Source organism: Nicotiana attenuata, unplaced genomic scaffold (assembly GCF_001879085.1).
Source record: "Nicotiana attenuata strain UT unplaced genomic scaffold, NIATTr2, whole genome shotgun sequence".
NCBI classification, from domain to species: Eukaryota; Viridiplantae; Streptophyta; class Magnoliopsida; order Solanales; family Solanaceae; genus Nicotiana; species Nicotiana attenuata.
In genome coordinates this window covers 3,729-19,944 of record NW_017675160.1, presented here as the reverse complement: position 1 = coordinate 19,944, position 16,216 = coordinate 3,729, and the positions used below count along the sequence as shown (strand labels likewise).

Sequence of the window (16,216 nt, the reverse complement as noted above, 5' to 3'; positions counted from 1 at the left end):
AACATAGTGATTTGAGAAAGTTTCTCTAAAATAAACCATACTAAAGTAGTTTTACATTATAAACTTTGCACTAAAAAGTAATTTGAGGAAGATTTGCAATTTTATTCTAAATCAGTTATCCTCTATTATCGGATTTGATCTACCTGCTACTAGATCCTATATAAACAATGCTTAATACAATCTCAAACCATATGTCTACTCGCCATAAACTAGGCTTAAGTCTTTAAAATTTGATATGCTATAAATGTGGTTAGGAAGAGACATGAGAGAAAGACTAAGTGGGTGCTCATTTATGATAATTGAAGCGTTAAGTAGAAAAACTTAAGACAGACAGTATCGACAGACAATAGTGGTATGAAATGTAACATTTTTGACAACAATTACTAGCTTTGGTGTGAGTAGCTCCTTCATATTGGCATTTCACCCAATCTTTGGTACCACTTTTAGACCATCACCTGAGCATTGTTCCATCCTATGTTGCTCGGACTCTCCGAAAATGTGGCCGGATACGTGTCAGATCCTCCAAAAGTAATGCATTTTTGAAGGATCCGACACGGGTGCGGCTACATGTTGGAAAGTCCGCGCAACATAGGTTCCATCAACATGAACATAGATTTGAAGCATCATACAGAAACATAAAGTGGTCAAGCATCATACAGAAACATAAAGCTTTGCTTCATCAAACTTTTCTACCATAGTGGATGGCGACACTATCTAGTATGCATGCTCTCAGGACCTTCATAACAATAGCTACAGCCTACAGGGAATGCCACCAGTAAGATGTGTTCTGATTGAAGCATCTTCACTTCAATTTTCCTTGTCAAATGCTGAATAGCATCTCTTCAGCTGGAATTATTGCGCTGCCTAGTTTAACAATACCATTCTACCCTCCAACTAGCTCCAACAAGACAAAAGAATTGACATGTACAAAAGAACCTATGATCTCTTGAGTACAAATTCGGAAAAATGCCTCATAATGCAGGTCTTGCTACCACAAGTATATGATGAACAGATATTAGACACCAGAAGGATTAATAAACCATGTCCTGCTCATTGGAATGGCGATTATTTGGCTGAATGTGCCATTTTACTGCTTCACCATAAATGAACTTTTACAACTGCATCCACCCACTGCACTAGGATTGGTAGACACCTGCAGAAAATAAGACATGCACAAAAGCGGTTAAATGCAAACTCAATGAAATGGTCCTAGTGCCAGCTAAAAGATATATCAAACTTTAACGGATGAAAATTCTTGGACTTGGAGCAATGTGAACATTAGGATAATGGTATAAATTCGTGTAATACACTACCACACCCTCGTTTGAATTCTTCTAAGACCATGTGACTTTTATTTCCCTATAGCTCAGATAACACCAGAAAACTTGCAGGCTTGTAATTTTGTCAAATCTAAGAAGCTTTTCAACTGTTTTCCTCCAAAATAACATCCAAGCACTAACACCATATTCCCCTTTAGAAGGTAGTACCAAAAGTTCAATCACAATAGTAAAACATATGGTCCGAGTCATTTTACCTGTGTTTTGCAAAAATTAAAAAAAAACTTTTGTTTGTTCATAAATAATTTTAGCACGGGTCCATTATTTCTAGCATCCATCTACTTATCATAGTTGCGCCTTTCAAATACATTATTTTTTTACAACATATTGTGTTATTCTTTTCATTTGTTCTTTTCTGTTTCTGATACATTTTCAGTTGATGGGCACTAGGGAGAACATGGGGGTTGTCTGGAGGAAGCATGAAACTGTATGTGGTGCAAGATAACCTTTTGAAGTATCAACTAATTTCCTTGTTCCATACATGACAAGATAGAGACACAAAAAACTGCTCAAGTCTAAAGTGATCTTTTCCCATACTTCAAAAGCAGAAAAAAATCATGCATTTTAAAATAAGAATTCTGATCTATATGAGTTAGACACCTTTAATTTATAGATAAACTACTTGAAGGTAAAACTTCTATTTTCTAACCCAGGCTAATAAATCATCATATTTGAGAATGGCAAGTGTTTTTGGGCTTAAGCTAATGATCTGTCCTCGTTCTTGCTTCATTGACAAACAGTAATTGAAAATGAGAATAGCAACATCTGTCATGCTATTGATCTAGAATACCAATATGGATGTGTATGTAACTGACATGCAAGAAAATACCAACAATGAAGGTACATTTACAGACCTGAAAAGCAGAGCGAATCAGCTCCTCAACATAATCAACAGTTGCACCTTTGATGAAATCATATGATACATTATCCACGACCAATTTAACTCCGTCACGCTCAAAAATTCTAAGATGGCAGCATAAACAACATACTGACAAATCTTAATACTGGTAACATATGGTACTAAAGTGCATTTTAAGTGGCTTTTGGGAACATGATTCAGCAATCAATCAATTATACTCAATAATTAGTTTTAAGACAATTAAGGAAAGACAAATAGGGCCCGAAAATTAAATAGGCTGACAAATAGTAGAAAACCTGTCATCAGAATTGGTCTTATCATCTAGAGAGAATTCATATTGAAACCCCGAACAACCACCAGCTTCAACACTCAAACGAAGCATCTTCTCTTGGTGTTCACCAGCCTGCAACTCTTTCATCCTCTACTCAGGCAAGTAAAAGGACCAAGTCATTGAATTGTCTCAATTAAATTTTACAGACACCTAAATCTCTACACACATCAAACCTCATAAAACAGTATAAAAGCTTGAATCTTGTCGTCTAACTGATTATGTTCTCACATAGTCATATGTATCACAATTTCCAGACCCAAAAAAAAAACCCTTTTCCATATAAACCCTTTCAGAAATGGAGGTTGGAGCTATTCGCTTGGAATTTAACAATCTTTCATAAAGCAACTAAATAAGTTTTGACTTTTTAGCTGATTAAACAAAAAGGGTTCAAGTCTCGTGATGCCTTCAAAAGAGACAGCATAAAAACCTTGAAAATTTATGTTACAAATTCACATAAGAAAATATTTACAGCGACAGAAAATATATCCCAAATAATATCAATCATAACAGGGAAAACTTCCGATTGTGAGATATAAACTTACACGAACGCAGCTCTCGGTCATTAAAACGGAATCGGGAGCTTCGACTTGGGATTGGGATTGGGGTTGAGATAGAGCAGAAGAAGCAGAAGAATTCAAAAGGCGGTAATTTTGGCGAATCCGAGTGGTGAAAAAGGGAACAATTCGACGAATCAGAGAACTCGACGACGACGATGCCATAGCCTACAACTTTGTCATCTACAGAAGAAAATGAGATTGCCAAACTCGTCGATGGTTCTGGAAGCAAACGATATGGATTCGTGGACGAATTGAAGATGACAAGTTGTGTTGGAAGCTTTCTTTCTTGTACCCGACTCAATTGAATAATGGATCTGGAGCTCCGATTACGACTTGTGCCCGACACGTAATAAATTGCACTTATTAACGCTTGGATGCCAAATATTGCTTGATGCGGCGTGATTATTGAATGTTTCTAATTTTATGTTGTTTCAACTACATTAATCACGTAGTATTTATTTGAAAGTTCTAGTCACAACTCACAATTATGTTTAAGTAACTTTGAGATATTTGTATCTATACCCGTTTTTTGTGTCACGTTTTAACTTATACCCGCTTTGCAAAAAAAATTGCAAGCGTACCCACTATTCGCATAAACATCAAGCACACGGGCCTGAAGTTGTTTGTAATTGCTTACTAGCTGAAGTTTTGTTCTCTATTTGCTGTACTTAAGCATGTTTTAGCTGAAGTTTTGTCCTGGATTCAATAGTTTTGTCGTAAAGCTTTTTCAAAAACTTCAGCAAAAGATGCTGAAGTTATTTAGTTCATTTGTAAAAACTTCAGCACTAAATAAGCTGAAGTTTGTCCTGAATTCATTAGTTTGTCATAAAGCTTTTCAAAAACTTCAGCGAAAGCTGCTGAAGTTATTTAGTTCATTTGTAAAAACTTCTGCACTAAATAAGCTGAAATTTCAACCTGGATTCATTAGTTTTGTCATAAAGCTTTTTCAAAAATTTCAGCAGAAGATGCTGAAGTTATTTAGTTCTTTTAAAAAAACTTCAGCACTAAATAAGCCGAAGTTTAGTTTTGTCATAAAGCTTTTTCAAAAACTTCAGCAGAAGATGCTGAAGTTATTTAGTCCATTTGTAAAAACTTCAGCACTAAATAAGCTGAAGTTTGTACAGGTAGCAGGAAGAAGGAGGCGCCTGAAGTTGTAAAAATTAGGGTATAGGTTAAATAATTTTAAAATTATGGGCATATGCGACCAAATAGGGCGCCTGCGCAATTTTTACAGTAACTTTTAATAGAAAATCAATTTAAAATATAGTAACAATTAGTGAAACATGACAAGAAATCAATTATAGAAAGTTGATACAACAACACCAACAACCCAGTAAAATTCCACCAGTGTAGGCTAGGGATGGTAGAGTGTACGCATACCTCACCCCTACCTCAGAGGGGGTAGATAGGATGTTTCCGGGAGACCGACAATAGATCTTTGATAACAAAATCCGAAAAAATAATATCAGCAACGTGAGAGACAATAAATAAATGGAAAAGCAATAACACAAATATTATGCAAAAGTGTGAAACACAATATAAATCGCTAGCAGTGCTAGACACAACATTATCATACTCATCGGTACAAAGAGAAAAATCGGGACAAAGAAGAAAATCGCTCAACTACCCTTTAACCTACCACCCTAATGCTCGACCTCCACACCTTCCTATCAAGAGTCATGTCCTCGAAAATCTGGAGTCGCGCCATGTCCTGTCTCATCACCTCGCGCCAATACTTCTTAGGCCGCCCTCTACCTCTTCTCGTAACTGCCAAAGCCAACCGCTCACACCTCCTAACCGGGACATCTAGGCTTCTCCTCTACACGTGTCCGAACCATCTAAGCCGCGCTTCCCGCATCTTGTCGTCCACCGGAGCCACGCCCCCTTCTCCCGAATATTTTCATACCCAATCTTATCCAGCCTAGTGTGCCCATACATCCATCTCAACATCCTCATTCTGCTACTTTTATCTTCTGGATATGTGAATTCTTTACTGGCCAACACTCAGTCCCATTCAACATGGCTGGTCTAACCACCGCTCTATAGAACTTACCTTTGAGTTTCGATCGCACATTCTTGTCACACAGGACTCCAGACGCTAACCTTCATTTCATCCATCCCACCCCAATACGGTGCGTATCATCCTCGTCGATCTCCCCATCTCCCCGGATAATTGACCCTAAGAATTTAAAACTTTCTCTCTTGAGGATGACCTCAGAGTCAATCTTGACTTCAACATCCTCGTCCCCCGTCACGTTGCTAAACTTACATTCCACATACTCCGTCTTAGTCCTACTCAACTTGAAACCTTTAGACTCCAACGCCTGCCTCCATACCTCCAGTATCCCATTAACGCCGCCTCGCGTCTCATCAATTAGAACTATATCATCAGCGAACAACATACACTGTGGCACCTCTCCTTAGATATGGTGTGTCAGTGCGTCCATCGCCAGGGGCAAATAAGAACGGGCTGAGCGCAGATCCTTGGTGTAACCCCATAACCACCGGAAAAGGCTCTGATCACCGCCCACAATCCTAATCCGAGTCATAGCTCTATCATACATATCCTGTATCGCGCTAATGTAAGCCACCGTCACACCTTTCACCTCCAGACACCTCCAAAGGACGTCCCCCCTCATCTCGAAAACACAAAAACAAATCGTAAGAAATAGATGGGTAGCGTTCAGATTTTGGATCGATTTGGCGCGTTACAATAGGAAAAAATTGATTGAATCGCAAAAAAATCGAGGTTCTTCTGCAAACCCTAGAGCCGACGTGACGAAAAGTACAAGAACACTGGACAAAATTGCCTTAACCCTGTTCTTGGATATACGAGTTAAAATTCAATAACTTTTGATAAAAGTTCTTCTCCTCTGCAGTTCTGATTTTGCCCATAAATTCTGCTTTATCTTATTAGAAAACTTAAAATTCCAAAAAATATCAAGGGGTATAGATAACATTTTCGTGAAAATCGCGAAATTTGATATCGTTGAAATCGTTTATAGAAAGTTGATAAATAGTATCACGAATATCCAAGTAAAGGTATTTTGAACATTGAAATAAGCATCAATGATTTGTGTAACTTTAAATCTAGTACTCTCCTTGTTTTCCTTAACCATATATTCACTCGCTCAACTAGTTAAATTCGTATAAAGTAAATTCTTGAGACTATTAATTTATAATTATATTTTTTTTTAACTTAAACACGAATTTTATTTAAAGGGGTAGAGATATCAATTATGTCATCCACCCGCTAACAAGAGTGTTGATTTATCGTACTTTCTTCTCGTATGTGTATTTTGCTGTAGTAAATAATTATGTTATCCTATGTTTCATGTAAACTAGTTATTTTTAGTTTGTTTCAAAAAGAATAATACTATATTTTTATATAAATTTAAATTATATTATTAATACAATAGTATAATTTTCATAGCAGAAATCTCCTATTTAATTTTCCTAAACTGAAAACTTTAGGGCAGTATAGGTAAATGGTAGGGGCAAAAATGACAGTAAAGCTCCCTCTTGCTCAGTTCATGTGGCAGAATCTTCCGACACCCTCGATTCATCTCCATCATGGCGAACCAAAGCAGCTACACTACATTGATTCATTATCCAATTCCATTATCTACGCCAATGCCTGACATAGCCTTAACTGCTTCTTCAAAATCCTCTCTTTTTACTCTTTCGAGAAGCCATGTTATCTTTGAAGACGAATGGCTCATCAAGTGGCGTATGACTTCAATGCCTTTGTTTAGCGCTATCTAAGCAAGACAAAGTGTCGAACTTGAGCTTCACCTAGTTTCAACTTTCAAGGTCTTACAAGAGAGGTTTGATAACACTGACGCATGTGCGGCTTTGATAAAGATGATTTAGAGTATATACATTGATTGTGGGATTGTTTTATTCACTACACCATGTTTAATCACATAGGCTAGAATCGAATTAAAACCTCAGGACTTGTTTGGTTTGTCATATAATAGATACTAATCTGGCCATAAAGCTTTATGAAACATTGGTTTTCAGTATAAAACTCTACATCTGCAAATATTTAATACGCTTTTGGTCTCTAATGTAAAGCTTCGTATAACTAAATTTGGGAATTTGTTGTTCTACACAAGATAGAACGTAGAATAAGTCGAAGGGTTACTCGGGCGTGTTTAACCAAAAAATAGGATTTTAGTCAAAACTAGAATTTAGAAGAATCGAGTTACTGATAATCGAAAAAGTAAATAAAGAAAGAAATTTTAGAGTAACCAAGTATGAAAGCTGGTAAATCAAAGTATATTCCAATAGTCACCTCCCTTTACAATTGTTTGTTTCTTCCCCTTTTTATAGCTCTTTTGGGATACGAGCCTTACCTTTGTCACAATAATGCTATTATGGGCAATTAATGACTTTAAATGTTACGTTATGCAATCATATACATTAAATACATATTCTCTAACGATTCCAATAATTAATACTCATTAAATGCTGTATCTGGGCTCCTTTTTGCTGTTAGATTCATTCATTTGATTCTTCACTATCTTTGAGTTTCAAATGTCTTGAATAGGTACGAGCGTTGAATTACTTGTATGACTGCTCGCACCCCCTCCATTTAATTTACTCGTATCTGTTGTTGCTCGTATCTGTTAACCAACCTTATTTCTTTGACTGTTTGACCAGTCTATACGTCATTATACGTCACCATATACATAAATATAATTTTCCCCAATACAGATAGTCCCCCCACTTTCCATTTATTCATCAGTTTGAATATTTGGGAAGTGGAATTCATTTAAGGGAGAATTTCTGTCACCATTAATGCTCTGAGAGAGTTTGACGCTTCACTTATTACTTTCATTTAATGCGCTAAACACGTGTCATCTTCTTATTGGTTATACCATTGCATAGCACTTTCTTAGGCTTTTTTTTCGGCTTCCCTGTCCACGAAGTGTCAGTTATCATTATTATGGACTTCCCATCACTTATACTCTTTCCTTCTGACGGTCATTCATCGGTATAAATATAACTTCCATCTTTGTCTTCTACCACTTAAAGCGTATTGAACACTTTAATTTTTCAAAACTTTTATTCACTTCGTCTTCACTTCAATCTCCTTTGTCATGGCTTCTCCAAACCCTAACCCTAGAAGAACTCCTATTTTTGACAGCTTTCCCAATGCTCCCGTTAGGCATAGAAGAGGTGGTGGTGGTAGACTCTGTAGTTTGGGATTTGTCCGTGGTGGTAGTTCACTCACACCTTCTTCTAGTTCTGGCCCTTCTTCTAGAACTGGAGGCTCCCATTCTCAAAGGTTTTCTTCCAGAAACAAAAAATCCTCTAAACCCTTACGCGAACCTTTAGTGGAAGAAATAGTTCCAACGGACTTATCTTTTTACCATGACAGGGAATCTCTCAGAACTCAAGTCGCCTCTTTAAATCGAGTTGATACTTATCCTTCTCAAATTACTGACCCTTTAATCCCCATAGTTCGTAGAGATTGTCATTGGAGTGATGATTTCCCTATCATCATTCCTAATCCAAATCAGAGAATCACCTCCTACATTATTGGATTTTCTTTTGTTTATACGTATCCCTTTACTTTAGGGTTTAAACCAGCCATTGATCCAGTTATTCTAGATTTTTGTCGCTTTTTTAATGTCAGCTTGAGTCAAATTGGCCCAATCGTTTGGAGGGCTGTCGCCTGCTTAAGACACCTCACTAACTTGGCAGATGCCGAATTTACTTTTCCCCACCTAATTCATCTCTATTCCCCTAGGCTTTTTCGCAACGGCGTTTTTACCCTAGCAGCCAGGAGCAAAAGGGTTTTAGTAAGCCCCGAGGATGATAAAGACCGTGGCTGGTATGCCCGGTTTGTTGCTGCCCCCACTGCTGGTTTAGTGGGTGAAAATAACATTCCCTTCCCAGAGAAGTGGAACTTTGCACGTAAGTATTAAATCTTCCTCGTGCCTTTCCCTTTCAGGTTTTATCACCTTTTCTAATGTCGCTTCTTTTTCCTTTCTCAGCAACCATGGGTGTTGTGGAAACCATGCCCAACTTCCGTGGTTGGGTAGGAAAATTGTTGAAGGCCGCTCCAATGGAAGGCAGGTCGTGGAAAAACCTTTCCAGCCGTTATGGTTGGAAAGTAACAACTCATGGTAAGGGTTTCTATTTTTCCTTGTCTGTATCTAAATATCTTCTTTGTTCTAACTTTTATCCTTCTTTTTATCAGGATTTGCTATTCGTGGAGTCACCGCAGAGTCGATCATAGCTGCTCGTGACTCTTTGAGTACTCGCACCTCTTCAGCCCAAGATGTATTCTTGGGTTCTTCAAAAAGAAAAGCTACTGAAACTGAAGAGGAAGATTCAGAGGAGGAAGATGAAAGTTCCCTGGTGATGAGGCCTCGAGCCCGGAGACGTATCGTCTCTGATGATGAGGCTGAAGTTTTCCCTCATCTATCTCCATCCAAGTCTGTTATTACTCCAGTTATCATTCCTGATGATGACGTCTCTTGTCACGACACTCGTGAGTCTATCGATCAACTTTTTGCTAGTGGTTTTGGTAGCGAAAACTTAGGACCTATTTTAGATGAAATTCCCTTATCTTCTTCTTCATCTCCCGTACCTATGATTGCTCCTTTACCTTCATCAACTGTTGCTTCTGTTCCTCCTTCTATCGCTCCTCCTCTGTTTGTTCCTCCATCTATTGTTCACCATACGGAGGTGGGCTCTTCAAGTAAGAGTATTACTATGAGGAGCGTAACCATTGAAGTTCCTGCTAACAACAGCCTCTTGAGAAAGTCTGGTCAGGCTGATATTTGGCTCGAGCCTTTGATTGGCCCCATTGAAAAAACAAAACTTGAAAGCCACAGCAACCTGACCCTCATGAATGACATAGTGCATGCCACTTTAAAGGTATTCTTCTTTCCTATTTTTCTCCATTCTATAAAAATGTTCGACTCTGGGATTTTCACTTCTCTTTTATTTGCAGGCCAATCTTATTGGCAATGAGCTGATGAGCAGAATTTCCCTCTTGGAGAAGGTAGCACGTGATTCTCAGTTTGAGGCAAACAACTGGAAGGAACAATTTGGCAGTGTTCAACTCGACATGGAGGATTTACAAGAGAACAAGAGTGCCTTAGAACAATAGGTTCGAGCACTCACTTCCGAGTTGGGGGTCATCAAGGCTTCGTTGAATCAGGGGGAAAAAGAAAGAGAACGTCTTGAGACTTCATTTTCCGAACAATTATCCAAGGCCAGTGAAGAAATCAGGGCATTGAAGGATCTTTTGAACCAAAAAGAAGTTTATGCCGGGGAGTTAGTTCAGAATTTGACTAAGGCACAGGAGGATCTTCGTGCCTCTGTGGATAGTATGCATGCATTGGAGAATTCTCATGCCTCCCTTCAATCTTCTTATAATTCCGTATTAGCTGAGAATGAAGGACTCAAGAATGAGGTCGCTGCTTGGGAAAGGGATTATGAAATCCTTGAAGAAAAAACTGATGTTGAGGTGAGTTGGGCCTTCCTAAATTCTCGTCGTGACACCTTACTAGAAATGGGTCAAGAGGACTTCAACCTTGAATCAGAATTAGCCAAGGTGAATGAAACCATCGCACGAACTCAACAAACACAAGATTTTTCATCTCCCGAGGTTGAAGTTCCCTTGGTTGAAACTCCCGCCGCTGAAGCCTCTGTGAATGCTGCAATTGCTTCGGATGTTGTACCTTCTTCAAGCTCAACTGTGCCACTTGCTGCAAGCCAAGCTGAGATCTCGTCTGTCGATGTTGCTCCAGTTGAGCCCGCTGATGATCCTTCCTCAGTTCTTTCTTCTTAGCGAAAAGACTTATATTTGCTTTAAATTCCTTTTTTGCAGGTACCCATCTGGAAAACTATGTTTAAAGTTTTTGGTTTCTTGTGATAGTTTTTTTTGTAATCAAACCCCTGCTTATCAGTTAAGGTTTGATTTTAAAAGTTCAAGTCCCCAAGTCTTGTTTAAGGGGCATTTTTTGTATGAATAGTTCGATGACTAAGTTTATACTTAGTCTTTTAGTTTTAAGATATTAAGAAGTTTGTCTTTAAACTTCCATCTGTTCTATTCGTGCCTTTTATTTTCAAGGACTTAAAGAATAGTCTGCATTTTTATTCTTTGAAAATGCTTTCATTAACCTAATGACTAAATAACATGAGTTTTATAGAAGAGGGCTCTTTTATATCTTGACACTTAATGAAGAAGACGTCTCAACTTCGTAATGGTGTGATCATACGATAAAAGAAATAGGAACACACATGTTTTTTGCAACAACTTCGAGAAATTTTTATTTCTGAACTTTGACAAGTTTTGAATAATACTTTACATATGCTTGAATTACATCTATAACTTTCTCGTAACTGTTTTTTCTTTTAACAGATTTTTTAAGAAAAAATGATAAACACGAGGTTTTTCTTTATAACCCGTTTTAGAACAATAAATGCAAGGTTTTTTTTACAACCTGCTTTAGTACACAGCTTTTACCCTAATTATAGTAAGGATTTCTTTAGCCTTGGCTCATGACTTCATTACTCTGCACTTGACTTTTTCCCAGGCTTGACTTTTCTTCAATCTTCTCTGCCCTCTTTATATATACTTGTGTATATTATGTAGTCCCCCAAGTGTTTGAGTGTTGAAGTATGAAGCCTCGAGCACTTGATAGTTTCCCTCATTCGGTCTTTTTCCTGAAAAGGAAATACATACGGGACTCGGAGGTACGATTATAGATGAAGACTGCTTAACCCGTTTAAATTTCTATTAGAATAATTGTAACCCTGGGCCAGGAATTTTAGTTTATTCCATTTCGCCTTACAGGTCGTGACTCATCATTTAGTACGGGTTAGCGTTTTGCCTATCATCTAAAATCGTTAGTAAAGTTTTAACAATTCAAAAACAAATATAATTTAACATGGTGATACCTGACCGTTGGTTTTTCCTTAGAAGTAATATCTCTTCAAATGAATTGCATTCCAATGCGAAGGAAGCACCTTCCCGTCCATTGTTTCCAACTCGTATGCTCCTTTTCCTGCAATATCTCGAACTCTGTAGGGTCCTTCCCAGGTTGGACTTAGTTTACCCGCGTTGGCCGCCTTTGTAGATTGAAAAACTTTATTAAGCACGAAGTCCCTGTGAGCACGTGATTTTTGCCCTTTAAGAATTATTCCCAGAAATCCAAAACAAAAAACATAAATATTTTACTTTTATTATTTTTACAATTTTGTGGATGTTTGGGACATTTTGTGGTAATTGTTTGCATTTTCGTTGTGCATGAAAAATATGAAAAAATATATTTGGCTTTTGCATTTAGGATTTAATTTCACATTTTAGGATTAATTAGTAGAAAATAACGAAAATGGTTCTTTTTGCATTCAAAGTCTAATTTATCTTGGTTTGCATTTAAATTAGGAGTTAGTGTAGTTGAAAATTAAGAAATGTAATTTTAGGGTCAATTTGGTTTTTGGTTTTAATTTAGCATTTAATAAAATCAGAAATATAAAATACAAAAATCAAATAAAAACAAAGAAAAGAAGAAAATAAACAAAACAAAAGAGTTTGAAATAATAAACAAAAGGGCTGGCCAGTTCAGGCCATTTTTCATGCAAAGGCCCAAAAGCCATAACCCTAGCCCAGACCCAATTCCACCCCTAAACCCGTTCAAATTACCCGTCCAACCCAAGTTGCACCCGGTCCAAACCCTGGCCTTTGGAACCCTCAAAAAACGACGTCGGTCTGGGTTAGTAGGCGGTCCTTCAATCTTAGCCTTAGCCGTCCATTTTATTCCATCCAAGGGCCACAATCTATTCTTATATGTGATTAAAGTGTCTGAAGGAATATGTTTAACCTAGGACCATCATCTTCAACCCCCACTTCTCACCGCCGCCACCACCACCGGAAATCGCCATGCGGCGGTGTGTGATCTCCAAATCTTACCAAATTGTACCACAAACTCCCCTCAACCCCGTCATCTCAAATCCACACTCCATTCACCTCAAACCCTCCCGAAACCCCGCAAATCTTAGATCAAATGGGGCAGAACCCTAGCGCCGCCCACTTTTTCCGGTGGCGGCGCCGTCGCCAATCGACTTTAAACTGACACCCTGGAATCCCTTTGTTCCCCCCATTCCGAAAATCCAGTCCATCTCCCTCAATCCTCGTTGAACTTCGTGAATATCAAATCTAGGGTTCGAGCCCTCGAAGCCAAAGTCAAAACCGGTCTTACGGGCATCAGTTACCTGTGTCTTGATGGAGAATAAATGACCGGTATCGTATTGGGGTTCTAAATCAGAGTGTTGGGTCTCAAGTTCGAGTCAAGGTGGTGAGTCTGTTTTCTTTCATTCTTCATTTTTCTCTTCTGTTTGTTTCGTTTCGACCTCCTTCCTTCTTTTCTTTTCTGGACAAAATAGCTAAACTTCTGCTTTTATCCTTTGTTCTCATTAGTCTGAATTCCACTTAGGGTTGTTCAAAATTGGTAGTTGTCGTTTGTTTGTTTTGTTTAATTCTGTTATTCAATCAAACTGAGCTCAAGGCATGAATACTGTTTTGTTTCCTTTATTACATTTTATCATTTAACTTTGGGGTGTTGGCCTAATTAGACTATTAAATGATTAAAAGACAATAATGTTCTTCTATTTCTGTGATTTGATTTAGAACTTATCCTGTGTTGGTAATTTTTGATAAATGGTTTAGTCTTTGTTTGAATGCGATTTTAATTCAGTAGCATAGGTTTTAATCTCTTTTAATTTGTTTAGTTAGTATTCGATTTTAATTTATTGTTATTGGTTTCTGTTTGTCCATGATCGTTTGGTTCTTAATTAGTTTGGTTATAGCTGATAATTTCAACCATGGTAAACTGAGACCAAGGGCCAAGGGTTAGTTTGACTAGGATTAGTAATTTCAGAATATGGACAAGGGTAATATAGGTCTTTCTAGATAAGAGTCTTGCACTAACTGATTTAGAAATCCCTAGAAGCTTCTAGGTGGGGGTTCAATTTAGAATTTAAAAAATATAGTGCAGTAACTTGAGTAACAAGTCAGGAAATAAAGGACTAACTAATCAAAATCTGAAATAAAAGAGGGGGAAAAAGTGTGAGTAAAATCTAGAAGCTTCCCCCTGAAATTTGCCTATAAAAGGCAGCCCCCTTGCCTTCATTTATAAGTTTCGGAAGCCCTGAAAATTCCCAAGTTTTGAACCTCCGAAAATCTCCCCCACTTTCCACAAGTTTTTCATCAGCTGAAATTTGAATTTCAAATTCAAATTTTCTCCTAGATCTAAAAATCCAAAAACAACAGAAAACTTTCAAAAATCCAAAAAAAAAATTGTTACATTGATCTTCCTTAGATCATTTTTAAAATTTCAGCTCTTAATTCAACTGATTAGCTCACTCAGGATCAAAATTAGCTCAGATTTTCTCTGTTTCTGTTCTGTACTCGAAAGTTTAAAGCATCTGAAGGTGTTTGGGATTTATTCGAGTTGTTGCTGGGTGTTTTTGAGTGATGAAAGTGTTCTGTAGCTTCCTAGTGCAACTTCGAGTAAACTTGAGGTCAAACAAGTTTGTTTTGATCGATTAGCTGCTGTTGAACTTCTGAGTTCATTCCTGGACTTTTGAGACTTTGTTTTGATTCGAAAATCACTCTTATTGTGGCTGGTTGTGGTCTGTTGATTTGTCACCCGCTGCTGCTGATTTCTCCTTTTTTTTTCTATTTGATTCACGCTTCAGGTACACAGCTCAACATTACTTTGATATAGCTGTTGAAACAGAAATGAAATAGAGCAATTTCACGTTCTCTGCTTCACGACGTGTGTTCATTCGAGTGATGCATAGATAGTTAGATATATTAGCTTATTTGTGTATTGTCGAATACAGTTTAGTGTTGGTTTGTAATGACATGAATTTTGCACTATGGACTGTTATAATTGGACTGTATAAATGATTTTCTGCCTTAGTCGTATTAATACAGCTATTTAGTATAACTTTAAATGATTCAGGTTCAGTTAAAGTTTGATAGGCAGTAGATCCTAGCTATATTGAAACAGGTTTAACGTGTATAAGTGTTAAGTGTAATAACCATAATCAGGCGAGTTGATTAGATTGACTCAAGGTTCAAATCTGTTGTTAGCCATGAAACGTTTCATTTAATCCAATTACTATTTCTATTTGAGTTAAACAAGCATCAAAATGAATGGATTTGTAGTTCAATTTGAGTGTCAATCACATTAGTCAACATTTCACACTTTCATTCCCTATTCTCTTTGAATATCTGCAAGAACTTGGTTAATACGAATCAGATGTAAAAAATCTATAGAGATTAATCTAACAGCTAATAGATTAAATACTTGTGAATTTTCCTTTTCGTTGTCACCATCAGTGGATCCGTCTGGGCCATGTTACCACTAAAGCGCTGCCCAATTTCGACCTCCTCTATCTTATTGATTGGGCCTGGGTTGAGGCCCAGAGCTAGTAATAGCTCAACAAAAATGACAGATCTCGTTGCCCCTGTACTAGGCTGAGGTCATTTGGGCCTGAATCAATATTAAATATAAGGTTAATATTGAAACATGGTCTTTGGGCCTTTGAGTTAAGTAGCACACTTGAGCTAAGAGGTGTTACCTTTTGTTCAAATGTGGACTTGAACTTGAGGCCCATTTTCCTTGATTACTTTTAATAGCAATTATTAATGCTAATTAATTAGGCCCTTTTAGAGACAAAAAATAAATAGAGAATCGTAGTTTGCTTTAGGTTGGCCTTTAAATAATAAAACGAGATGAGCCTCGCCAAACAAAAATGCATAAATCGCGGGGCCCTCCTTAAATGCTTAATTAAAATACTTAGAATTCGGGGCGTGCCGTTTAGTGAATTTCACGGCCCTCCGCAAAGATAATACTCCCTCCGGTCCAAAATAAGTGATTTTTTGGCCTTTTTCTTGTTGTCCAAAATAAGTGGTTTTTCCAGATTTCAAGAATGAATTAATAATTTTTTTCCTACATTGTCCTTGGAGTAAATAGTGTTAGAATATGCGTTAGGAGTGTTTATGTGAGATAGTAAAGGTTAATATGATCAATTCCATTGCTAATTAATGCTAAAAGGTGAGTTTCTTAATCTGTGTGAAAACATCCAAAAAATCACT

General features: G+C 37.4%; 1 protein-coding gene across 1 annotated transcript; it reads right to left on the bottom strand.

Annotated features, from left to right (window-relative positions):
* Nucleotides 1-265: 265 nt before the first annotated feature.
* On the bottom strand, nucleotides 266-3,398 carry LOC109219756 (iron-sulfur assembly protein IscA-like 2, mitochondrial). The gene is made up of 4 exons (XM_019384229.1): nucleotides 3,070-3,398; nucleotides 2,493-2,617; nucleotides 2,192-2,300; nucleotides 266-1,153 (listed from the first exon to the last, which is right to left on the bottom strand). Exons 1-4 carry the CDS (start codon nucleotides 3,244-3,246, stop codon nucleotides 1,088-1,090), a joined length of 477 nt encoding a protein of 158 aa, XP_019239774.1. The 5' UTR covers nucleotides 3,247-3,398; the 3' UTR covers nucleotides 266-1,087.
* Between the last annotated feature and the right edge of the window lie 12,818 nt (nucleotides 3,399-16,216).

Coding starts and splice junctions, on each gene's coding strand:
- LOC109219756 (XM_019384229.1), bottom strand. CDS start 3,246: ATGGCATCGTCGTCGTCGAGTTCTCTGATTCGTCGAATTGTTCCCTTT. Junction 2,301..2,492: donor AAGACCAATTCTGATGACAG/GTTTTCTACTAT, acceptor CTGCCATCTTAG/AATTTTTGAGCGTGACGGAG. Junction 1,154..2,191: donor TGATTCGCTCTGCTTTTCAG/GTCTGTAAATGT, acceptor TATTTTCTGCAG/GTGTCTACCAATCCTAGTGC.